Source organism: Vicugna pacos, chromosome 3, assembly GCF_048564905.1.
Source record: "Vicugna pacos chromosome 3, VicPac4, whole genome shotgun sequence".
NCBI lineage: Eukaryota > Metazoa > Chordata > Mammalia > Artiodactyla > Camelidae > Vicugna > Vicugna pacos.
The window spans coordinates 41,420,525-41,447,089 of record NC_132989.1 but is presented as its reverse complement, the minus strand read 5'-3'; the positions used below and the strand labels follow the sequence as shown (position 1 = coordinate 41,447,089).

Genomic DNA, 26,565 nt, shown 5'->3' with positions numbered 1-26,565 from the left:
CATGATAAAAAGGAACTGGAGGTATCTTTTACTTAGACAGGCAGTTTTGGAAGGGCTCTTTGGGGAGGTGATATTGAGCTTGGACCTAAGAAATAAGACTATGCTAGTCTCTTAAAAATGTGCTATGCTGTACACCAGAAAATAGCATAATATTGTAAATCAACTATACTTCAATTAAAAAAAAAAATCTCTGGAAGAGAATTCACAGCAACCAGGGCATCAAAAGCAGAAACACTAAGATGAGAAAGGGCTTCATGTGACCCAGGTCCAAAGCTAAGTGTAGAAAGGACAAAACGTTGTGATAAGGCAAGTGGTCAAGCCTAGACAGCAGTCAGATCCTGCAGGACACACTAGACTGGAAACCCAGCTCCGATCTGAACTAAAAGGGAATCTACTGGCTCAGCTGGAAATGAGAGGCACCACATGGAATTGAGCTGGCCTCAGAGTCAGCGTGACTTGGTCTTTCTCCATCTCTCAGTCATCTTTGTTCTGAGTTGGCTTCAGCTCAGGAAGCTCATGGTTGGGTTCCCATAGCTCCAGGTACATTTACAGCCAGCAATCTCCAATGTTCTAGTGAAAGACCTGGACTTCAGTCTTACTGGGTCATCTCAGGAGATGTGATAATCTCTGAGCCAATCACTGTGACACAGGGAAAGAATATGCTGATTGCTCAAGCTAGGGCTACATGCTGACCCCTGACACAGGGAGTGGAGTGGAGTCAGCTTGCCCACACCCCATTCACAGTAAGAATCAGGGAGGGAGTAATTCCCCAAAGAAAAGTGGAGCAGCAGCTATCAGAAGAAGGTGCATGGATGCTGGGCAGGCAGGGGGGTGAGGGAGGTATCTACAAAGCCAGGCTATGTCAACTGTGGTTAGGAGTTGGGATTATATGCTAAGAGCTCTGGGAAGCCATCAAAGGGTTTCAAGCAAGAGAGTGACCTACTGGCATTTGACCTGATAACAAAAGGTTATTTTGACTGCTAGATAAAGAAAGGATTGCAGGTAGCTAAGCTTGGAAGGACTGAAGTCAGAGAGCATTACAGAATGACAGGCAGGGGAGGTTGGTGCCTTGAACCTGGGTACTAGGATGATAGCAGTAAGTCAGAAAAACGTGGACAAAGTCAAGATTCTCTTGTGGAAGAGCTGATATCTATGGTTGATGGTGTAGAGGAAGGGGAGTAAGCGAAAGAAGTCACGTAGGATCCCCAGGGCTTGGGCTCGGCATCTGGGTGAATCATGATGCCATTCAGCACAAGGGCAAAGATGTAGGAGGTGGGAGGACAGGGACAAGTCAGGAGGGTAAACCTGAGAGTTCCACCGTGGCTGTGTTCAGTTTGAGATTCCTGCGGGATTATCAGTTAGTGATGGTGAGCAGGTGGTTGGACAAACAAAGTCTGGAATACAGAAGAAAGGTCTGTGCTGGGGTTACAAATCCAGGAATCAGCACATGAACATTGTTTAAATGTGAAAGACTGAATGAGTTCACCCAGGTGAACATGTATACAGAGAAAGAGGGGGAGCATTCACAGTATTTCCCCAACACATTTTTCATTCTCCCCTAATTGGTCTATTTAAGTTCTAAGTAAATATGGGCTCTCCCACCCCTAGAATTTTGTGTGTATTTGTAGCACTCCCTCTGCCTGCAATGACTTCCTCTCACTGCTCTGTACCCTTAAATATTCATTCTTAAAGGACGAGCTCAAATCTACCTTTTCCAGGAACCCTTGCCTCATTAGCTCTATTGCAAATGTCTGTCTCTTTGCTTCCTACTTTCAACGTTTATTCTCCATACACTTGGCATATACAAAACCTTGTCTTGTGTTCTGTGTAGATATCATGTTTCCCCAAGTAGATTATAAACTCTCAGAGGGCAGCCTGCAAGCCTTTGCACTTCCAACACCTGACAGACTGCCCAGAAAAAAAGTTAAAGGAAAGATCTCTGTTGATCAGGAATATTCACTCCTACTTTCTTTTGGCGGTTTTTGTTCCCGTGGCTGAGAATTCATCTGAAATTCCTACCTGCTCAGCAAGACAACGGCTCAGCATGAGTGTCCCAATCAAAGCCCTAAGAATGAGGCAGCAATTGTTCAAGGCTTTTAAAATACTTGTGGCAAATATATGCTGTGTCAAATAAAGAGACTATGACTCAATCCATATTAAAAAGAACCAGGTGAAAGTTTCCCAGAGAGGAAAAGCAAAGAATTAAAATGAACACCTAGGAACTACTTCAGCTATTTCTGCATCTATTTCTGAATAATATTTCACTTATTTGGAACACATCTCTGTGTTTTTGTGCCCATTTGACACTCCCTCCTCCCTTCCCAGCCCAGGTTTCATACCTCAGAGCCTACCTACAGTCATTCCAAAAGATTTTCCGGTGGTTAAAATGGATTCCCAAGTTCCCAACAGCTCTGTCAGCACAGGGGATTCTGGAGGGCCCTACATTTTCATTCTTTTCTGGTTTTACTAAGAAAACCCTCCCCACCCCACCTCTCCCCCAAACTACCCTGAAGCTCTCTCACTGTATTTGTCTCAAGCTGGAATCCCGAGAGCCTCCAGCTCTCCCAGGTGCCCCTGATCTGGGAGCTCCCTACTCGCCCATGTCTACAGACAGCAGAGTTTTCCAATTAGGCAAATCACCCTTCAACCCCCACAAGTCCCTTTAAAGGGGCAGCAAGCACACCTGCAAGTTTGTGGATGCCAGTGGCTGTGATAATCTTGAGTCAAATCGAGCAGGTTTGATCGAATTTTCCAAAGCTGACTTTTACTGCTGATTGACTCCTATCAGCCTGTTTTCCAGAAGTCATTTTATTTTTCCTTTTTGACACACATTTTGCTCCAAAAGTGGTATGACTTGAGTCTTCCAGTGAAATTGGCCCTTTTTTTTCGCCTCCAGGAGCGCCAGCTGCACTCTCAGTTCCCTGGGCTCGGTCTACAGACGCTGTGCTGTGGAAAAGGACCCATCTTGGAAGAGGATCCCCTCACAATTGCTGTGTGATCTCTAGCTAGTTAATCTGAATCTGTTTCCTTCTGTGAAAGGTGAAGGCTAAAAACACTTCGAAGTATCATTGTGAGGATTAAAGGAAATAACATAAAGAAAGTGCCTAGAATCAGGTCTAGCATCTAGGTAGGAGCCCAGCAAACATGAGGCTGAATCATAAGAATTTGCCATTTGCTTAGGTCAGAAATGGTCAAATGTTAACAATTTCATACGGTTCAGCCTGCTATTGGCTTGTTACTCAGGCATTAAGGGGACCTGTGTCCAGCTGGCTGGAGTACTGGATACCGAGGAGGTGGAACCTCAGCGTTGACTTTCGTTTAAATCATCAAAGAATCCAGGGATGCCAGCACCTGGCTAGGTGCTTTCGACGTTGGGAGATTTTCTCGACTCTGAGCTAGTTAAGTAAAGCTAATTTAAGAGCTAGGATGACAACGTGGTTAGGAGCCTAGACTCAGGGAAGACCTTTCCTGGGATCAAATCCCAGCTCTGCCATTCACCAGTTTTTGACCTTAAGCAAGTTTGTTAGATACTCTGAGTCTGTTTCCTCTTCTATGACTTGGGATAATACGGAGTTGTTGTGAGAACTCAACAAGTTAATATACAGAAAATTCTTACAACACTGAAGAGCTGTCATTAATTTGATTTAAGATAGGTGGTGTGGCCTGAAACGAGACCCAGGGACAGAAATCAGAAGCCCAGCAATGGAATGTCAGCCTCCCTTTCTTGAGCAGGACCAGGATCCCACCTGGGAAGCTCGAGGCTAGTGGATGTCACCACCTGGGATGGCTCAGGGAGCCAGTGGCTTGTGTTCTTCTTTCCAGAAGCTTCAGGGGAAAGGTATAGAATTTCACAGTCACCTAGAGCAGAAGTAACTCATGAACACCCGGCAGACCTTGACAGAAAGGAGGTGACAAGATGAAAAGGGTGGGGGTACAACCACCACACACCAAGAAGAAGATACTGCTGGTTCTGGTGGAAGATGAAAGCATCAGTTGAATTCAGTGTTTAGTTAGAAACTCAGATTAATTAGGACAAAGGCAGCATAAGGACAATAACAATGCCCTACAGGCTCTCCCATAACCACTTTGATGCATATTATCATCCACACAAAAACTTGAGTCAGGTAAACACAGTCAGCATTCTATTTAAAGAAGAGGAACTGAAGGATCGGGAACTAAATGTTTTACTTGAGCCTAACTAGCCAATAGGTGGTGGAGTTGGAATTTAAGCCCCTTAAAGACAGGGCCATGTTTATCTTTCTCTTCTGAAGGCACTAAGCTCATATGTGTTGAGCAACTGAATGACAAAATGGACTGTACCTTGAATGCAGGCTCACGTCCTCAGGCTAGTCCAGGTTCTCAGGCTAATGAATGGCTGTGATGTTCACGCTTTGTGGAGCCCCAAACATGCAGCTGGGCAGTAACCAGGGGCATCTAAAGGAGGCAAAGGGAAAATGTTTCAAAAGTTTGGGCTAGCTGTTGGTGGGACTGTAGTTTGGTGCAGCCAGTATGGAGATTCCTTAAAAAAATGGAAAGCAGATTTACCTTATAATCCAGCAATCCCAATCCTGGCCATATATCCAGAGGGAACTCTAATTTAAAAAGATACATGCACCCCAATGTTCACAGCAGTGCTATTTACAATACCCAAGACATGGAAACAACCTAAATGTCCATTGATAGATGACTGGATAAAGAAGTTGTGGTGTATTTATACAATGGAATACTACTCAGCCATAAAAAAGAATAAAATAATGCTATTTGCAGCAACATGGATAGATCTGGAGATAATCAGTTTAAGAGAAGTAAGTTAAAGAGAAAAGATACTATATGATGTCACATATATGTGGAATCTAAAAAAATGACACATATTAACTTATTTACAAAACAGAAACAGAGTCACAGACATAGAAAACAAACTTATGGTTACTGGGGGGGGAGTGGAAAGGGATAAATTGGGAGTTAGAGATTTGCAGATACTAACTACTATATACAAAATAAACAACCAAATTCTACTGTAGAGCACAGGGGACTATGTTTGATATCTTGTAATAGCCTATAATGAAGAAGAATATGAAAAGGGATATCTATATATATGAATAACTGAATCACTATGCTGTACACCAGAAACCAACACAACATTGTAAACTGACTATACTTCAACAACAAAAACTTTGTGCTACAGTAGATCAGGTATCTTGTATCCATAATCAGTATAAAAATTTTCCTTTTTCATAACCCTGATGAAAAGTGAGACTGTCCACCCACACAGCTCAGGCTGCTATTTATAACCCATTTGCATGTGAATATATATATCCTACTTCTCATTAGTGACGTATCTAGAAGAATACTTAAACACCTCAAGAGGACCTTTGAACAAACATCTTTTCTTCTTGGACCTTTGAAGGAAAGGTAGGGAAATGTGACACTGGGAACTAAGCAGCCTCAGACCTTGCTCAGGGCTTGTAAAGGGTGTTCCTCCTCCATTCTGATGTGGTGGACATTTCAATTCTAAGCGCTCAAGCCCCACTCTGTTCCAAAGAGTTTTTTTTGAGTTCTGAGATTTTGGAAGGAGGAGGGAAGAAGGTGGTTCTCCAACTGGAGCATGTTTGATGAAGGACTGGGGTGGTCTGGTGTCACCACAACTGCCTGGAAGATAGATGAACACTGTGCTGTTGACTGGTGGTCCCTCAATGGCTGGCAAGGATGGTGCCAAACGTAGGAATGCGATGCTCACACGACTTCCGCAGGGCCTCCTGGTGCTGATGACAGATGATGCTTGCTCCCAAAAGACAAATATTTGCAGCTTTTATTTGCCAGCTCTATCGTTAGTGATTCTAATCTGTCTATGATCAGTAAAGGGAGTCCTCAGGGTATAAATTAATGAAACTTATCTTTGCTGTCTTGAATCCTTTAGAATGTCCTCATTATCTTTCTGAAATGTTGCCCACAACGTGGAGTAGGGTGTTGTGTGTTTGTCTCATTCTGAAACTTCAGAAAATTTTATTATTTCATTTATTTGATGGCTGTTTTCCTCTATTCTCTCTGTTCTTTCCTTGTGAAACTCTTTTAGAAGGCGACTGGACTTGCTGAATCTGTTCTCCAAGCCTCTTAACTCCTCCCTCATATTTTTTCTCTTTGTCCTGTTGCGCTGTGCTCTGAGTCAATTTTTCAGGTCAATCTTCAAGCTCACAAATTTGCTTTTCATTTGTGTCACTTGTGCTCTTTCTCAGGAGTATTTTAATAATAAACATGCCCTGAAGACAACTGTGAAAACTTGCAGAAGGTCACAATGTTCAAAATAAATGGAGAGATTTACCATGTTCTTGAACGGTAACATGGAATTGAGAATTCTCCAATTAACCTATAAATCCAAAGCAATTTTAGTAAAACCCCAGGAGAATTGTTTTTAGTAGACAAACCATCTAAAGTGAATTGGGGTATGTTTTAAGAATAAAGATTTTTATCTCCTTTTCTGCTTGGGACTCCACTAAATTGATAGTAAAGGAACTACAACAACGAAAAGGAAGTAGAACCCTATAAAAGACAAAGAGAATGGAGAAGACGAAACAGACAGGAGAATTTAACACAATTTTGGAAGCCAGAACCAGATGGAGGAGAGGTGAGTGATATCTCATGGGAAGCAATGATCTGTCACCTGGAGGGGAATGGCCGCTAGTAAGTGCCAAGTCACCCCAGTGGAAAAGCTGAGTGGCTCAGCATTGCAGACAGCAGGCACCCTGAAGGGCTGGGTTGAGGTGAGGAGGTAAAAATAGCTGCTGTTGAAAGTTTGTTTATGGAATAATCATATCTTTCCCTCAGCTCACACAGTCAGGCTACTCATTTCCCAGACTGGTGATTAGAGAGTTATTTTCTGTATAATTTAATGGGAAAGGCTGAGACTCAGGGTTACCTGGATGGAAGCAGCAGAGGGGAGGCACATGGAATTTTGAAGGAAATGGTTGAACTACACAGTCACCTTTCCCCAAATTGCCCTCCATAAGCTGACAGGCACACAAAGAGTAGCAGAAGATTCTTTTTTGACAAGATAAATGACCCTAAAGAAAAAGCTTCCAGTTTTCTGTTTTCTTCTTTCCTTTCTTCTTTCCTTTCTTCCTTTCTTTTTCTCTTTCCTTCCATCCTTCCTCCTTTCCTTCCTTCCTTCCTTTTTCTCTTTCTTTCTCTTTTAAACTCTCTGCTTGGTCACCCCTAAATGGGACCCACAATTTCATAAGTCCTGTCCACTCACTCAGGGCCTCCAAACATAGTGTTAGAGGCTCATTCTTAAATATGAACAGAGTGCCAAGGCTCCCAGACAACTGAGGGAAACCTCTAGCATGAAAGAGAAGGATCAACACAAGAATAAACAGAAAAAGTCTGGAGGGAACAAACAGAAGAGGATATAAGATTTAAAAATCTACAACCATAGGGAAATAAGTGAAGATACTGTATACTTATATCCAGAAATAGAGGTTATATAAAAGGATAAGTCAAACAATAAGAAATAAAAATTTCTTCTGGAAATAAAAATTTAATCAAAATAAAACATTCAGTAGAAAAGTTGGAGAATAAAGTCAAGGAACTCTTTTAAGAACTAGCACAAAAAGACCCAGTACTAAAAATTGGGAAAGAAAAGATAAATAATGTAGAGGATGGACCCAAGGGGGCCACCATCCCACCAAAATATTTTTTTAAAAAAGAGAAGAGAGAAAATCGAGAGATGGTAAATAGAAAGTAATGTGGCAAAAACATTTCCTAGCAGTAAAAGCCAGAATCTCCAGGTTGAGCATGTCTCTTTCACGCCCAAGAAAATGAATACAATGAGACCCATACCGAAAGTACATAAATTGTGAGATGTCAGAGTTCTAGGAGAAAAGAGAAGATCCTAATGGTTCCCAAAGAGGAGGGAAAAGTCATTAACAAGGAAACAGGCATCAGGTAGAACCAGGATTATTCAACAGCTACTGTGAATGTTAGAGGTTAATGAATATTAGGCATCAATCAGACAGCACCTTCAAATAAGTGAAGGAAAAATCAGTTTCAACCTAGACTTTAAATCCCAGCCAAGTCAAGACTGCACGGACTGGATAAAATAAAGACATTTGCAGAAGGGCAAGAACTCTAAAATACCACCCCTGTTCTTTCTTTTTAAAAAGCAACTGAAGGACTTTCAATTCTCTTAATGACAGGCTAGACCAACCCTCCCATTCAGGTCAACCAAAACAGTTGTATGGGAAAAAATGTATAGAATATATTTATTTATTTAATATTACACATTAAAATGTATTTTATATATAAAATAAATATATTTATATTTAAATCTTCTTAAAAGTATCAAAGAGCTTATAAGATATCAAAAGATTACTATGCCAAAATTTAGGAGACTCTGAGAAGCAAGCACTCAAACTTGTTTTGCCCTGATCAGAAAGAAACAGCTGTGATATGGAGCTGGGGTATTTGGCAGCCTCACTGGGCAAAACAGATAAAAGGGCCTGCCAAGTGGAGAGTCTGATAAATACCCACATGTTAAGTGAGGTCCCAAAGGGCTTTACTTTTAGAGCAGAGCTTCCCAAACTTGTCTGCACATCAGACTCACTGGAGAGTTTTTAAACATTCCAAAGTGCAGGCCACAACCACAGTCCAATTAAATCATGGTCTCTAGGGGGTGGACATAGGCATCAGTGTATTTTGAAGCTTCCTAGGTGCTTCCAGTGTGCAGATGAGTTTGAGAACCACCATCATGGGAGAAAGAGTGAATTGGCAATAACACTGTCCCCACAGTGGGCGACTCAAGAGATCTCAAGTCTGGAACTTCAGTCAGGTGGCCCCAGACTGTCCAGAGCAAATGAGAATTCTCTGTGGAGGTGTATGTTTTCATCTTGGGCCTCAAATTAGCTCTAAAAATGAAATTTCAAATGCAGTGTTGAGCATAAAGTCTGTATGTGTGAGAACCAAGGGGGAAGAAAAGACAACAGACACAAACCCACAGAGATAAAAAGATCTCAGATAGTAAAAAGTATCGGGCACAGACTCCAAAATCATATTCCCTGTCTCAAAAGATCAAAAGAAAAGTTTGAAAATCTCAGCCAGGCAGTGGAAACGAAGCAGTAACTTTGATTTGAAAAAGAACCAAGTAGAAAGACTGGAACTAAAAAATATAATAACCATAATTAAGAATTTAATGGACAGGTTTAACTATAGATCAGATAGAGCCAAAAATTAGACTAGGGGAGTGGAACATAAATCAGAATAAAGTACTTGGAATGCATCACAGAAAGACCAGAAGGATGAGAGAGAAAGCAGAAGAGAGGATAAAAATCAACACGTAGGCACTGACAAACTTTTGCTTGAAATGTCAGATAGTAAATACTTTGAGCTATGCAAGTCTTACTCTCTCTGTTGCAACTATTCACATCTGCCACTGCAGATTTAAAAAGTAAATAAATAAGCAAAGCTATCTTCAAAACTTTATTTACAAAAATAGGTGACTGACCCATGGGCCATAGTTTGTTAACACTTAACACAGAATTAAAAGATCTAACATGTATGTTATCATATCATGGAGACATGTCTCCAATTAGACACCAGAAGAAAGTAAGAGGAACAGGGTAAAGGCAATAAATGAAGGGAAAAATTGCTTAGAGTTGTCAAGAACTGATGAAAGACTGCTCTTCACAAATTTAAGAGTCCAATGAATCCCCAGGATAAATATAAAGAAGCCTGTGCTTTGGTTTTCAAGAAAAGCTAAAAGAAAGAAAATCTTAAAAAGAAGCTTGAGAAAAAGATCACTTGCAAAGGAGTGACAGGGTGACAGCTGACTTCTCAATATCAAAAAATAAACTAAATAAAAAGCCAGAAGACAAGGGAATGTTATCTTCAATATAATGAAAGAGAAAAAAAAGTGCCTACAGAATTCTATACTCAGCTAAAATATACTTCAAAAATGAAGGCAACATAAAGCCATTACTGGATGGGTGAAAACACAGAGTTTGCCTCCTGTGGATCTGCACCTAAGGAATCCTAAGGGATGCACTTCAGACGTAAGGAAAATCAGCACAAGCAGAAGGTGATGTCAAGGGGGAGGAGAAGGAGGGCAAAGAAAATGATAAATGAAAATCAGCACAAGCAGAAGGTGATGTCAAGGGGGAGGAGAAGGAGGGCAAAGAAAATGATAAATATGTGAGTAAATCTAAGTGAATATTGACTGCACAGAACAATAATTTTATGCTTTATGGTATTTTACATATAGAAAGAATTGAAATAAATAGTAATAATAGCATGGAATTTGGGAAGCTGATAATTAATACTCAAGTGTTTATGTTGCCTAGGAGGAGAGTAAAGGTATTAATTAGCCTTTAATAAGTTAAGGCTGTATATTGTAATTTTCTAGGACAACAACCAAAAGAAAAGAAACAAACTGTGCAACTTCCAAACTAGAAGAAGGGGAAAACTTCAAACTAGCACAATCAATCAAGTCAAAAAGAAGGCAAAGACTGAGAGGGAGAAAACACTGAACAGCTAGCACCATAGAAAGCACAAAATAAAAAGATATATTTAAACACAAATTACAGTAAATACATTAAATGTAGATAGACTAATTGCTCCAGTTAAAAAACTGAGATTGCCTAGCTAAATCAAAAAATAAACTAATAAACAAGTCCCAAATATGTTATTTAAAAGTAACATATCTAAAACTGAAGGATGCAGAAATGTTGACAGCAATTGGAAAATATACTCCAACAAAATGAGGAAATAAATTTTAAAAGAGAAAAAACATAGGATTAAGGAAATATGGGATTGGAATAGAAAGACAGGAGGTTCTGAGAAGAAAGCTTCCAGGTAATAGGAAGGAATTAATAAACAAATGTTTCTGAGCATGGTAGGAAATCTGCTAATAGTTATATGCCTCTGACTGAGTATTTGGAGAAATTTAGATAAAGATTCATAAAAAATTGTATAAGTAAAAACAAAAGCAATGAATAACTCCAAAAAAATACCCAGGAAAGGATTTCATTTACATAAGAAGGAAATGCAATCATAATGTACTAGTTGATTCTGCAATTAAAAAGTCTTTGCCCATTCTTAATGTAAACCTAATTATTGATTTAACCAAAATTTGATATACTCTGTTGAGCAGAAGAAGGAATGGAGTGGGATGTAACAGAGAGGAATATTTATTAATAGAATACAATAAATTATGTCTAAAAGTGATAAGTCAAAAATTAGTAGTATAATCATATTACTTAGAAACATAAAGGTTAATCCTAGAAATATCAGCTAAAAGAAGTAAAAGGGATTCCCTCTGAGGACAAAGAATGAAGAGTCAAAGAGCAGGGGACAAATATTTGCACTTTTTCATCTTATTTACCTTTTAAATTATGTACATGTACAATTTTGTTGAAATGTAAAATTAACATATGAAAAAAAAATTTAAACCGAAAATAGAAGCAATGAGGAGTACCTTTTCCTACCAGATAAAAATTAAAATGAAAGTTAAAATTCGTAATTACTTCATGCAGAAATAAACAAGTAGGTATCAGAATACATCGTAAATTAGGTATGTTAAACAGTAATTGGCACAGAAACAGACATACAGATCAATGAAGCAGGACAAAAGTCCAGAGATTCACGTTCATATGGAGTTCAGTTTATGACAGAAGCAGCACTTCAAATCAGTAGGGAAAGAGAATTTATTTGATGACCAGTGAGATACCTGTCAATTCATACAGAAAAATTGCTGCTAGATCCCTGTCTTCACACCATACACAGACATCAATTTCAGACAGATAAAAAAGCTAAATAAAAAAAAAATTTTAAGAGAATAAGATGTTATCTATATGTAGGACTTTGAAATAGGCCTATAAAATATTTTAGGTGAAAAAAGAAAATAGTAGTACAGCATAATTAGCAGGATTCCATTTTTTTAAGTAAAAATATATGTGAATGAGTTTGTGTGTGTGTGTGTGTGTGTTGTGTGCATAATGAAAAGAGTCTGGAATAGACACCAAACTGTTAATATCAGTGACTAGATTTTCATGGTGGTGATAATGGGGGAGATGATATTTCTCAAAAATATGGAAAAATTATGAATGATTATTACTTTCATTTTCTCCTGTTTTCATTTTTTCAAATAAAAATATTAAAAGGAAAAGCTAAAATATTTTAAAGTTATAATTTTAACGTTTAAATCTATCCATCTATTACCAGGAAATCTTTTTTTTTTCTCTCTCTCTATAGGGTAGAAAGCAGATCAATAATATCAAATTGAAAGCAATAGAGGGAAAACAATGAGAATAGAGTGTTTACATTATCTTGGAAAATCCGCATGGATATCAGACCTAAAGGAGCATGAGGTCTGTATCTTGACCTCTACATCCTACCTTGGAGTCCTTTCCATCTCTTGCCATCATTTACTCAAAGACTTATTGGATGCTTCCTCTTTGCCAGGCACTGGACACTGGGGATGGGACCACTTTAAGTCGCTGTTAGCGGAGGGAGTGGGAGAGATGGAAAATCCAAGCTGACAGGCAATTGTAATTCAGAACTCAAATTCCAGCCTGGAGGTGTGTGCAGAGAACAAGGAAGTCTGGAGCTGAGACTGCTTCCCAGAGACATCCATTGTCTCCCCAAAGAGAAGCGCACAAAGGAACGGAATAGCAATGAAAAGCATTTTCACTTGTGACTGCAAAGTCAATGCCCACTTAAGATCACTGAGACAGGAAAGAGTGAAGGTGGACATGAGGGCAGGTAAACAGCCGGAGCCAGAGGGTAGACGGTCCTTAGTGGGCCAGCTAGGACCGGCGTCCTCTCCCTTCCTCACCCTGCCCCTGGTCCTGCTTCTTCCGGGGAGGCTGGGCAGACTGTGCACAGCTGTGCTCTGCTGGAGACACCCCATCCTTATACCACACCCCCAACCCTGGCTGCTCCCTCCATTCAGCTCTTAAGGGAGGGGATACTTCTGTCTCCCTTGATGTTTTCTATGTCCAGCCCTTAGCTTCATTCTCCACACACGACAAATGCCCAGCAGTGACATGAAAGGAATCTGCACATGGCAATCAGATAACGATTCAGATGTGTACAGTTCAGGGAATAGCTTCCAATAAGTGCCAAGACTCAGATCCATCCACAGGGTCCCTTACTTCCCCCTCTCTCTCAGAGCCCGCCTCTGCCACTGTGGCCGGAGCCCAGGGAGACCGGATCTTCTCTTATTTCACCGTCAGCGCTTGTCCACACCTGATGTCCCAGTGTAATTATCAGTAGTTCCCCTCCACTCCCCCAAACAACTCCAGTTTGAATGTTAAGTTCCAAGGTCACCTTTCCTGGGAATAACCTGCTTTAAGGCTGACAGTGAGAATAGCCATTCCTTCCTGGGAAATCCTATTCCCAACACCGAGGGAATGGTTAGGCCCCATGGGACCCAACAAGAGTCAGACTCCAATTGTCTGAAAGCAGTACATTTACCAAAATCTGGCTCACTCAGTCTTACATATCATGAACATCAGCGGTCCACCCCAGGTGGCATTATGATAAGGTCAGTACTGTCCCTTTCCAGTCACCCTTCCAGTGAGAGCTGAGTACTATGCCAATCAGGAGTCCAAACGAAGTTTCAAGTCCAGTTTTGTTACGTGCCACTCAGATGTACAAGCCACCTGTCCACAGGACAGTTCACCCAGCACAGCTCACCTTCAATGGCAGGACTTCTGGGTGGCAGAGGGCTAAGAAATTTTAGTAGATATACAAGCAACTAAATATACAAACAAACTTCGGACCTATCTACTAACTCTACTGGGAGATGGAGACAAGATATCAGCACAGAAGTAAGAATCTTTCTGTCTGCAACATTCTGCTGTTTTCCTGAAAGTGATGCCAATCTGATCAGGGAGGAAATTGGGCCTTGGCAAGCCATTCACCCTCAGAACCAATCAAATGTAATCAGGCTGTGACAGGAGGCAGCTGTAAAAGGGCAGCCCCAGGTACCCGGCTGGTCTGGGGTCTATTCACCATGCTTTTTCTATCCACTTTTCATTGAGATGTTTCTGTTGCAAGCGATGGTTCTGCTCCTGCTTTCAAAGCCTCCTAGTACCTGAAAGGACTGTCACACAAGGAACATTGATTACATCTGGGCTGCTGAAGTGTCTCACAGGCTGGGAGTAGCTAAGTTTTCCAGAGAAAGTGGCACTCAGCTCTCGCCAGATTTAAAAACTACAGCTCCAGCCTTGAGTGGCATACAGCTTCCCCATGGGCAGGGAATGCTCCAACTTTCCCCATATGTCTAAATCTACATGGAGTTTCTCCTTTTCTAAATTGAGTCAGAAAACTTAGACCTGAGTTCTAATTCCAGCTTCTCTTCTAAATAGCTCATATCTACTCGCTGGGCTTCAGCATCCTCGACTGGGAAACAGGGTGGTTGGCCGGGGAAGCCACTGATGTCCCCTCCTACTCTGTGTTTCTGTGGGATGGCACTGCTGGTGTCAACTGCCCTCTGGTTGTTGGACCTCAAAAAAAATTCTCTGAGCCTCAGTTTCCTCCTTTGTAATAGTGGCGCCAACGTGTTAAGTGCCTCGCGAGGAGGTTGTGGCTTTGAGTGGGACAGTGTACAGGGTGACGTGCAGCAAATGAGTGCATACAGTAGGAACTCAATAAATGTTAGTGGGCACTCTCTCAGATTTTCCATTTGTAAAAGTTGAATGATCCTTGCCAGTTCTGTGAAAATTTAAATGAGCTACAGGGAGAGATGGAAGGTGCTTGGAGTTAAGAAAAAGCATAGGCAAATGGCAGGAATTATTATTATGCAAAAATGGATGGAGTCCAGCGTTTCCAACAGAGGTGCAGCAGATTTGGTGAGCCTGATTAATTTATGAAACAAACAAAAATCATAAATATCTAAAAACTAAAAACCACCTGCTTAAACCCCTGGGTTCGTCTCAGATGAGTCTGAAAGACAGAAGGCAAATGAAGAAGCTCCAAGGGCTCCAAAGCCAGGCCCCACGAGGGGGCTGAGTTGGGGGTGATGGTGACAGAGTGACTGTTGGGGGAGGGGAGCTGCCAAGGCCACAGGAGATGCTGGGACCAGACGTGATAACGACTGAGGCAGAAGGGTGATGCAGAACCACTCACTGCGGCTTATGGAGTGCTTTCGCTCTTATTACCATGCAGGGACTGAGCCAGAGGGGATTTTGCTTCCCTTGTTATGAAGGAGGGAGATTTTTAACCCAGCAGCAGAATCATCACAAAGAATAGTGTAGCTCATTCAGCTTAGAGGTCTTACAGAGACAGAGCTCTCAGGCCTGTGGGCAGTGGGTCTTCTTCTGGGGGCCCAGAGACAAGCAGGAGCCATGAGAGGGCACAGAGAGAAAGCTCTGGGCAGCAATCTGGGCTTGGCTCTTGGGTATTTTTTCCGACATTTTATTATGAAAAATTTCAAATGTACAGTACAGTTGAAGGCACTCACCAGGAACGCTGGCATAACCCCACCTGGATTCTGTCACGATTGTTCTACTCTACCTTCTTGACCACATCCGTCCACCTGTCTATCCCTCTATCCAGGCATTCCTCCACGTTAATTTTGTTGCATTTCAAAGGGACTTACAGGCCTCAATACACTTTCCCCTAAATACTCCAGCATATTTGTAACTAGAGCTTTTTTTTTTTAACAGACCTTTCCTTTTGTTGTAAAATTTACATACTATGAAGTGCACAATTACTAGGATAATAGGTGCTCTGTTTTGACAAATGCATGCACCTAGGTGACCCAAACCCCTCCCTATCTAGATATAGAACAGCCAATCACCCCAAAGTTGGCTACAGATGTATTACATGACCTTGGACAAGACCCTGTTTACCTTTGATTCCAGTATGTCCCAAACTTTTCTGATTATAGACCCCCTTTTCCAAGTGCCAAGTTCCAAAATTCTGTCTTAAACAATTAATCCTAGATGGAATGTTAAATATCACTTAGTTCAAGCCCCCATATTACAGTTGAAGAGATCTGAGAACTAGAGATGTTATTTACCCTAGATCCCTAAACTGGGGTCACAGTTAGGACAGGAAGTTAATATTTATTGGGCAACCTCTCCAAACCAAGAAATATACAAGGCGCTGCACGTATGACCCTACACTACAGCCTGTCTCACAGGCTGTTGATGTAAAGATGAAATACGGTTATATATGCGGAGTGCCTGGCATTGTCCCTGGAACAAGCAGAAACCAAAAATCAGTAGTACTTTTCTCCTCTGTTCCACACTAATGTTTTAATATGTTCATGTGGCTAAGGTAACAAATGTGCATTCTGCATCTCATTCAATTATCGCAAAAACTCATGAGGTAGGCAGAAGAGGTATTTTTATCCACACTTTACAGGAGGTTACATGGCTAGTAAATCGTGGTGGCACCAGGACTTAAACTGAGTCTCCTGACCCTAAATAATTGCAGAAGAGAGATTTAAGAGCTTTGTCCATGTTCTTCCCAGAGTGCGTGCTTAGCGTGCACAAGGTCCTGGGTTCAATCCCCAGTACCACCATTAAAAAAATGATAAATAAATAAACCCAATTACCTCCCCCAACCATCCAAAAAAAAAAAAAAAGTCCCCTGAGACAGGGATTAGCAATCTGGACTCTATTCCCCTCTCTGCCGGTAATTTGTGTGAAGTGAAGTAGGACAAGTCAAACTTGCTGCCTGGCCTTAGTCTCCTAAACTTTGATAATAAGCTCTAAGATTCCTTCTAGCTTTTATTTTTCAAGATACTAGGCTATCTGGATTGAATCTCCCCTAAATTCAATAATTTCTCCTAAAGCACCCTAACATAAACACTCTCCTCTTAGCTTAGACATGTGAGTGATGTTGAACTCTGCTTCCCAAGGCATTCACTCCTCCTTAGTCAGTCTTCGGTCTTAGGATCTGCCTCTCTGTAATTTCCTCTCATTAATCTTTGTCTGTGCACCAGAATAATCCAGAACAAGAGAATTTATCTGGCCACACGGCAGTATTTAAAATTTAAAGACATCATTCTGGCCTCCATTTTCCAAGTTAAAACTCTCTACTTCTTTTCACTCTCTGTATAAATGCTTTCCAGACACCTCAACATCCTTCTAGCCTATACTGGTCCTCTCCAGTTTACCAATGTTCATCTTAACATTTAGTTCCCAAAATTAAGTTGTATATGTAGCTGTGATCTCAGCAGACATCTCAAAGTGCATCTTCAGTGATCTGGGAAGAATACTTCTCCAAGGGTTTTGGTTTGATTAGCAACAAAACAAAAGCAAGAATTGGCTATTTTATGGTTGTTGTTTTTGCTGTTGTTTAATCCATCGACATCATACTATTGTTCTTCATAGCTGTGGTTCCAGCTGAGCCTGAGCTGGGATTCAGATTTGGAGGTTATCTGAACTGGTACTAATGGTGATCCACCAGCAATGATCATTCTGCACGAGGTGATTTTCACGGAGGAAATAGCTTGTGGGGAGGGTTTGGTGCCAGAGTGCCTGGATGGAAATGGGAAGTGAGGGCACAGGTGTCTATCAACATAGACATGTCTATCCTAGACATGTCTTTGAGATGTCTTAGATGGAGAGTGGGGCTGGAAATGATATTGTGATACACAAGACAGTGTCAGAGCTTGGGAGAGGTGGCACTGCCCATTTCTGGTCAGGACCTAGAGGAATCCTGATGTGGTGAATAATGAAGGAAACATGGCCCTTGCATGTGTCTGTCCCTGGGAGGGGACCTGGGGTTCCCTCGTAACACCCCAGCAGTCAGTAAGCAACAGGCATCAGTTGGGGAGGGGAATCTGTTCCTCAGATGGTGTGTAGTGACCTTCTGAGGTTTCCAAGAAAAGCTTAAGGGAACTTTGAAGATGAACTGAGACCTTGTCTTAGGCACCACCAGGGAAATGTGAGCTAGTGAAGTTGAATTATTACTGGTAATGAGAGCTCACTGGGACCAACAAACTGATGAAGCAAAGGAAATTTGAGTTCTCTTAATATTAACAGTTGATGTAATCTCTTTCATATTAATGTAAACCTACAGCATCCAAGACTTTTCTGAAAAATTCCCAAGAGATTCCAAATCTGCTGGTTTACATATACACTTCGAGTAATAAGAAATTAAAATATGTGGCCATAGATACTCTTAAAAATAGTATTGAGCAAAGAATTCTCTGCAGCATGTGGTATAATAGTTGGCTTCATTGCTCTCTGCTGACTTTCCATCTTTCTAAATCCTCTGAAACTTTTCCCAAGTTGCTAAAAAGGATTCTGAAAAATAGATAATTTGAACAGACCTATCACTAGAAGTGAAACAGAATCAACAATAAAAAACCTCCCTGAAAACAAAAGTATAGGACCAGATAGCTTCACAAGGGAATTCTACCAAACATACAAAGAAGAACCCATACTGATCCTTCTCAAACTCTTACAAAGATTGAAGAGGAGGAAACACTCCCAAATGCTATGAAGCCATCATCATCTGATACCAAAACCAGACAAAGACACTACGAAAAAAGAAAATAGAAACAAATATCATTGATGAACATAGATGCAAAAATTCTCAACAAAATATTAGCAAACGGAATCCAACACATTACTTTTACCAAAGTGGGTAGAGAGGGAACATACCTCAACATAGTAAAAGCTATCTATGAGAAATCCACAGCCAACATAATACTCCATGGTGAAAAGTTGAAAGCCTTCCTGCTAAAATCTGGAACAAGACAAGGATGCCCACTCTTACCACTTCTATTCAACATAGTATTGGAAGTCCTAGCCATAATGATCAGACAAGAAAAAGAAATAAAAAGGATCCAAAGTTGGAAGAGAAGAATTAAAATTGTTGCTATGTGTGGATGACATGATACTATATATAGAAAACCCTAAAGCCTCCACACAAAAACTGCTAGAGCTGATAAAAGAATTTGGCAAGGTAGCAGGATACAAGATTAACATACAGAAATTAGTTGAATCTCTTTACACTAACAATGAAATATCAGAAAAGAAACAATCCCTTTTAAAATCACATCCAAAACAATAAAATACTTAGGAACAAATCTGAACAAGAAGGTGAAAAACTTATATGCAGAGAACTACAAAACATTGATTAAATAAATTAAAGATGACTTAAAGAAATGGAAAAATATCCCATACTCTTGGATTGGAAAAATCAATGTTGTTAAAATGGCCATACTGCCTGAAGCAATCTACAGACTTAATGTGATCCCTATCGAATTACCCATGACATTTTTCACAGAACTAGAACATATAATCCTAAAATGTATATGGAATCACAAGACTCAGAATTGCCAAAGTAATACTGAAGAAAAAGAATGAAGCTGGAGGAATAACCTCCCAGACTTCAGAAAATACTACAGAGCTGCAGTAATCAAAACAGCATGGTACTGGCACAAAAACAGACATATGAATCAATGGAACAGAACAGAGAGCCCAGAAATAAGCCCACAGACTTATGGCCAATTAATCTTTGACAAAAAAGGCAAGGATATAAAATGGAGGAAAAAACAGTCTTTCAGCAAGTGGTGTGGGGAAAGTTGGGCAGCCGCAAGTAAATCAATGAACTTAGAACATTCCCTCACACCATACACAAAAGTAAGCTCAAAATGTCCTAAAGACTTAAACATAAGATACTGTAAACCTCCTAGAAGAAAACCTAGGCAAAACATTCTCTGACAGAGATCTTAGCAATGTTCTCCTATAGCAGTTTACCCGGGCAATAGAAATAAAAGCAAAAATAAAGAAATGGGACCTAATTAAACTTATATGCTTTTACACAGCAAAGGAAACCACAAACAAAACAAAAAGACAATTTATGGAATGGGAAAAATGTTTGTAAATGATGAGACTGACAAGGAATTAATTTCCAGAATATATAAACAGCTCATACATCTTAGTAAGAAAAAAACAAACAACCCAATCCAAAAATGGGCAGAAGATCTAAACAAGAAATTCTCCAGTGAAGACATCAAATGGCCAATAGACACACAAAAAAATGCTGAATATCATTAATTATCAGAGAAATGCAAATCAAAACTACAATGAGGTATCACTTCACACCAGTCAGAATGGCCATCATACAAAAGTCCACAAACAATAAATGCTGGAGAGAGTGTGGAGAAAAGGCAACCCTCCTACACTGTTGGTGGGAATGTAGTTTGGTGCAGCTATTAAGGAAAACAGTATGGAGAATCCTTAAAAAACTAAAAATAGACTTACCCTATGATCCAGCAATTCCATTCCTGGGCATATGTCCAGAAGGAACTCTAATTTGAAACAATACATGCACCCCAATGTTTATAGCAGCACTATATGCAATAGCCAAGACATGGAAACAACCTAAATGTCCAAAGATGGATGACTGGATAAAGAAGTTGTGGTATATTTATACAATGGAATACGACTCAGCCATAAAAAATGCCATTTGTGGCAATATGGAGGGACCTGGAGATAAGTGAAGTAAGCCAGAAAGAGAAAGAAAAATACCATATGATATCACTCATAAGTGAAATCTAAAATAAAAAAAGACACAAATGAACTTATTTATAAAACAGAAAGAGACTCACAGACATAGAAAGTAAACTTATGGTTATTGGAGGGGAAGGGTTTGGAAGGGATAAATTTGTTGTCCAAGATTTGCAGATACAAACTACTACATATGAAATTGATAAACAAGTTTACATTGTATTGCACAGGGAACTATATTCAATATCTTGTACTGATCTATAATGAAAATGAATATATGTATGTATGTCTATGTCTGAAACATTATGCTGTACACCAGAGATTGTAAACTGACTATACTTCAGTTTAAAAAAAAAGAATCTCTGCTCCCAGCATTTTTGCCATCTTTGTGTGGTCCCTAAAAATAAAGAGAGAAACCCATTTGCAAAGGAAATGCCTGGGAAGCAAAGCTGTCTATTTTGGGGAAGGAAAAAAAATCAGCTTTTCTTAAGGATACATTAACATTAATCATAGAAACATTGGTCAACTAATCTTCAACAAAGGAGGCAAGAATATACAATGAAATAAAGACAGTCTCTTTAGCAAATGGTGTTGGGAAAACTGGACAGCAGCATGTAAAACAATGAAGCTAGGACACTCCCTTACACTATATACAAAAATCAACTCAAAATGGATCAAAGACTTAAACATAAGACAAGATACAATAAACCTCCTAGAGGAAAAACATAGGCAAAACATTATCTGACATACATTTCAAAAATTTTCTCCTAGAAGAAATAAAAGCAAGAATAAACAAATGGGACCTAATGAAACTTACAAGCTTCTGCACAGCAAAGGAAACAAGAAGTAAAACAAGAAGACAACCTACAGAATGGGAGAAAATTTTTGTAAATGAAACCGACAAAGGCTTGATCTCCAGAATATATAAGCAGCTCATACAGCTCAATAAGAAAAAAATAAACAACCTAATCCAAAAATGGGCAGAAGACCTAAACAAGCAATTCTCCAAGGAAGACATACAAATGATCAAAAGGCACATGAAAAAATGCTCAATATCACTAGTTATCAGAGAAATGCAAATCAAAACTACAATGAGGTATCACCTCACACCAGTCAGAATGGCTGTCATTCAAAAATCCACAAATGACAAATGCTGGAGAGGCTGTGGAGAAAGGGGAACCCTCTTACACTGCTGGTGGGAATGCAATTTGGTGCAGCCACTATGGAAAACAGTGTGGAGATTCCTCAAAAGACTAGGAATAGACTTACCGTATGACCCAGGAATCCCACTCCTGGGCTTGTATCCAGAAGGAACCCTACTTCAGGATGACACCTGCACCCCAATGTTCATAGCAGCACTATTTACAATAGCCAAAACATGGAAACAGCCTAAATGTCCATCAACAGGTGACTGGATAAAGAAGATGTGGTATATTTATATAATGGAATACTACTCAGCCATAAAAACTGACAACATAATGCCATTTGCAGCAACATGGATGCTCCTGGAGAATGTCATTCTAAATGAAGTAAGCCAGAAAGAGAAAGAAAAATACCATATGAGATCGCTTATATGTGGAATCTAAAAAACAAAAACAAAAACAAACAAAGAAACAAAAACAAAGCGTAAATACAGGACAGAAATAGACTCATAGACAGAGAATACAGACTTGTGGTTGCCAGGGGGGTGGAGGGTGGGAAGGGATAGACTGGGGTTTCAAAATTGTAGAATAGATAAACAAGATTATACTGTATAGCACAGGGAAATATACACAAAATGTTATGGTAGCTCACAGAGAAAAAAAATGTGACAATGAGTGTGTATATGTCCATGTATGACTGAAAAATTGTGCTGAACACTGGAATTTGACACAACATTGTAAAATGATTATAAATCAATAAAAAATGTTAAAAAATCATAGAAACAGATTTTGAACTTTCATTACATTTGAACTGACATGTGATGTTCCAGAATGACTAGTAAATGAGAGAATGGAGGGAAAAATGTCAATACATCATTTCAATATGATTTCCTCACTTCTCTAATCCCAGTGTAAACTGTTTAGAGTTCTGTAGGGACTTTACTTCCATAAAATCAAAACATGTGCTTGCATGAGAGCCCCCCGTGAACTTCTAGATCTTGTTGAGATCATTTTGACCCGAGGAAGGGGGGAAGCTAGAGGGGGAGGTGAGGGGCAGAGAGAGCTTGCAGTGAACTCACCTTGAAGGACAGGCCCGGCTCTCACTCAGCCCCCAACCGAAGGTGCTCATTTGTCTTCCTTTAGAAGACGGAGGATCTTCACTATTGCCCTCAAGCATCACACTCCAAAGTCTCAGACAGAACACCCTTCTTAACAACCAACCTAAAACAAGGCAGCCCCTCAGGGACAAGGACACCAGCAGAAGCTTCACTTTACACTTGGGTCCAGAAGGGTCTGCAGACACACCCATCTGTTCAGACACACCCATTGTTGGATACCATTGGAAGATGGCATCTCAGAGGAAGACCAACCCAACTCAGGCTAGACCTCCAAGGCCAGCTCTGTGGGCGCCCAACCACTGGTCCCCCCCACCATCTTGAAGTCCTGGGGCCTCAGCTCTCCAATAGTGGTAGTTTGGGGACCTGCCCACTCAGGCTCGAGTCACATTACTCCTGACAGCTAGTGAGGAACAGGTGTGTTTACAACACTTCTCCAACAGAAGCTCTGCGAGCATGGATTATTAACTTCAGAAGCCAAAGTGATGACCAGCTGGCTTCTTTCAGCGAGTCAGGCCCAAGCGAATCATAGATGAGGGAACACACACCTTGCAAATGGCTGGCAGGAGAGCCGCTGCCTCAGGTAAAGTGTAGCCAGGCAGGTGTCTAAACATGGATGACTGACTGATAAAGAGATTTACTCTGTCCTTCGATTTCAGCCTGCCAGCCAAGTGGTTGTTCTTCATATTTCCTTCCATTTATCGATCTTTTATTCCTTACCTATTTTTTAAATAAGAAAGCTTATGACAAGAGCCAAATATCCAACAGACCTCTTACAACAAAAATAAAAGAACTAGGATCTGGACTGGAAAACCAGGAAAGCACTGAATTATAAAGTCTAAGCCACAGACAATCATTGTAATCACCTCTCAAATCAGCTCCGTGCTCCTGGTAGCCAAGGTAAAAAAGAACTATTAATTTTTTAATTCTAATAAAAGGAAACATATTTGTTCATGAACAGAAATAAAATTTCCTCTGTCTCTAAACTCTAAGATGACCCCCTCCACATCTCGAGTTTTCCCGATTTGATTAAATCACAATCAGGACTGTCCTCTTATTCCTGGGAACTGATTCTGCCAACTTTGGAGAGTCAGGCCACTGTCTTGTTTCTGGACTTTACATACACCTCTGTGCAGGGAATATGTGATGACATTATCATTTATAAAATTATACTTCTAAGATAAAAATGAATTAATGGCCTTGAACTGTCAAACAACTCTAAAAATTGTCATCTCGTAAAATAGCAATCTTCAGCCATAGAGTCCCAGCATCTATGGCTGAAGAATCCATGTATGTTAAACACGGCGTAGGTGAAAATCACCCCCTAGAATCCCACCCTCCTGTTACTGACTTTTTTAACTGACAGATGACAAGGTTTGCTTGTTTATTTATGGTAATTTTTAAAACTTGGGGTTTATTAATATACACATATAACATAAAAATTTCCACTTTAACCATTTAAAAAAATTTAACCATTAAAAAATTGAAGTATAGTTAATTTACAATGTTGTGTTAGTTTCAGGTGTACAGCAAAGTGATTCAGCTATACATATATATGTATATAAATACATTCTTTTTCAGATTCTTTTCCATATTGTAGTGTGTATCTGTTAATCCCAAACTCCCAATGCACTCCTTCCTACCACCTCCATTCTTGTTTTCCCCTTTGGTGACCATAGTTTGTTTTCTATCTCTGTGAGCCTATTTCCGGTTTGTAAATAAGTTCATTTGTATCATTTGTTTTCTAGATTCCACATATATAAGTGATGTCATATATTTGTCTTTCTCTGACTTACTTCACTTAATATAGTAATCTCAATATTCTTACTTCTTCATTTTGTTTTTCTGAATTTTCTTGTCTCTATAATAAGCATGAAATCTTTGTGCAATTTTAAGAAAACAGTTAACAACAACAGAAAAAGAAAGAAAATAGTCTCAAACATGCATTAAGGAAATTGGGAGGCTTGGGAAGCACGTTAAAAAGTCCCAGGGAACAAAGCCCTGTATTTAAATACCAGTGAGCTGACTCGCAGGGGGAGTTGGGGCCCACAGATGCCAAACCGACTGGTCAGTGGGTGAGTTTTTGTCCATGAGTCATTCGGTTGAGGAAAATGCCAGCGATCTGTACCTCCACCTCCCAGCCTAGCCACAGCGGCCACAGCCAGCCTCACTTACAACCCACTGTCAGCGTCACTTCTTTCCTCCCCCACCTGAAGTCCGGGCATCTGCACAGAGCAAAGTGAGGAGCTGTCCGTGCTCCAAGTCACACACCCAAGCCGTGAGCAGGAAGCCATGACCCCTTCTCCCAGAAGAGAAGGTGAGCCCAGAGACTGGGGCAACCACTCACAGACAGTCCTCCCCACACTGGGAGTGAGGCCCGGGGCCCAACGCAGAGGGGGCTGGGAATCACCGCACAGACACGTCATTTCCTCCTGTGGGGTAAACCCTGAGAAAAAATCTGATGACTCACAATTTTTTTTTAATTGAAGTATAGTCAGTTTACAATGTGCCAATTTTTGGTATACAGCATAGTGTTTCAGTCATAAGTGAACATACATGTATTCATTTTCATATTCTTTTTCACGGTAGGTTACTCCAAGATATTGAATATAGTTCCCTGTGCTGTACAGAAGAAATTTGTTGTTGATCTATTTTATATATGGTAGTTTGATGACTCGATTGTTTAACCTTGTTCCACACACAGAAGTGCTCACACAGTAAGAACAGCCAATGAAGTATCAGTTCCGTTTTTTTTTGTTGTTGTTGTTGTATTTTGCAATTGCTACATTTTCCGGTTGAAAATTGCTTCATTATCCACAATGTAGAGCCTGAAACCCGCCATGCCTCTAGAATATATAAAGTGTTCAAAAAATATTCAAAAATCCCTCCCACTAGTGAAATTACTGAAAATTCTCTGTCCTTTCTCTGAAAATGCCTCCTAGCTGCATCTCCACTAACCTCGAAGCTCGGAACACGCCCGACCCCCTCCATCTGTCCAGAGGGTCTGGAAGGCTGGGCAATTCCAGGAAAGACCTAGGGCCTGGTTTCTGCAAGAACTAAGGTGCTTTGGCACAAGCACCTCCTCCCACCCCCAGAGTGCTGTTGTAGAAAGTTCTGGAGAACCAAACTCAGTTCCCCCTGAGCACAGAGTCACTGTTCTGAGGATAAGTCCAAAGCCAAGGTGTTCAAGACTACATGCAGGGTCCCTGCTCGCTGTCCTACACTCTGAGGGAGACAGGGAAGAAGACAAGGAAGAACTATAGCATTTGTTGTTTTGGGATGAAAAGTACGTTTTTTCTAGCAGGTGTGGGCTTAGAGCACAGGTTCGATAACACAGCATTAGGAAACCCCACATGCTCGGTGGGTGAATCTCTGCGGACTCCTTGAGTTCGTTCCAGCTGAGAAAAATCCAAGACCAGTAGCAAAGGGGAATTCATTGTCTCAGGGCAATAAAAATTCCAAGGGTGGGTCTGGCTGGATACCTACTTTAGATCAAATGATTTCAGGAATCAATCTCTCTCTCTTGCTAACTATCATCTAATTTCCTCTGTGTTGGCTTCATTCTCAGCATACTCTCATGTTAAACTTCCAAAGAATCCTGGCTTTCACTTAATGGGACTAAAGAAAGACAGACTTCTCCACTTAAGTCCCAGGACCCATTCATCTTGCACTGGCCTGACCGCCATGCTTCGTTGGCTTGAACCCGTCAGGGGGCTTGAGGAATAAGCTGATTGCCTGGGCTTGGCCCTCCCCCTGCCACTCCGAAGGAAGACTGAGGTGATGTTCCCAGAAGAAGGAAAGGACGGAGGTCAGACAAGAATGTGAAATGCCCTCAGTAGGGGC

The 26,565-nt window shown here is 40.5% G+C and overlaps 1 protein-coding gene across 1 annotated transcript in view; it reads right to left on the bottom strand.

The window, feature by feature from the left end:
• Window positions 1–3,839: 3,839 nt before the first annotated feature.
• FEM1C (fem-1 homolog C) overlaps window positions 3,840–26,565 on the bottom strand; it is a 79,625-nt gene continuing 56,899 nt past the window's right edge. Inside the window, exons 5-6 of the mRNA XM_072958058.1 lie at window positions 4,321–4,434; window positions 3,840–3,858 (exon numbers count right to left, since the gene is read on the bottom strand). Coding sequence (XP_072814159.1) covers window positions 4,385–4,434 — 50 coding nt within the window. The 3' untranslated portion in view covers window positions 3,840–3,858; window positions 4,321–4,384. The remainder of the gene's footprint in view (window positions 3,859–4,320; window positions 4,435–26,565) is intronic.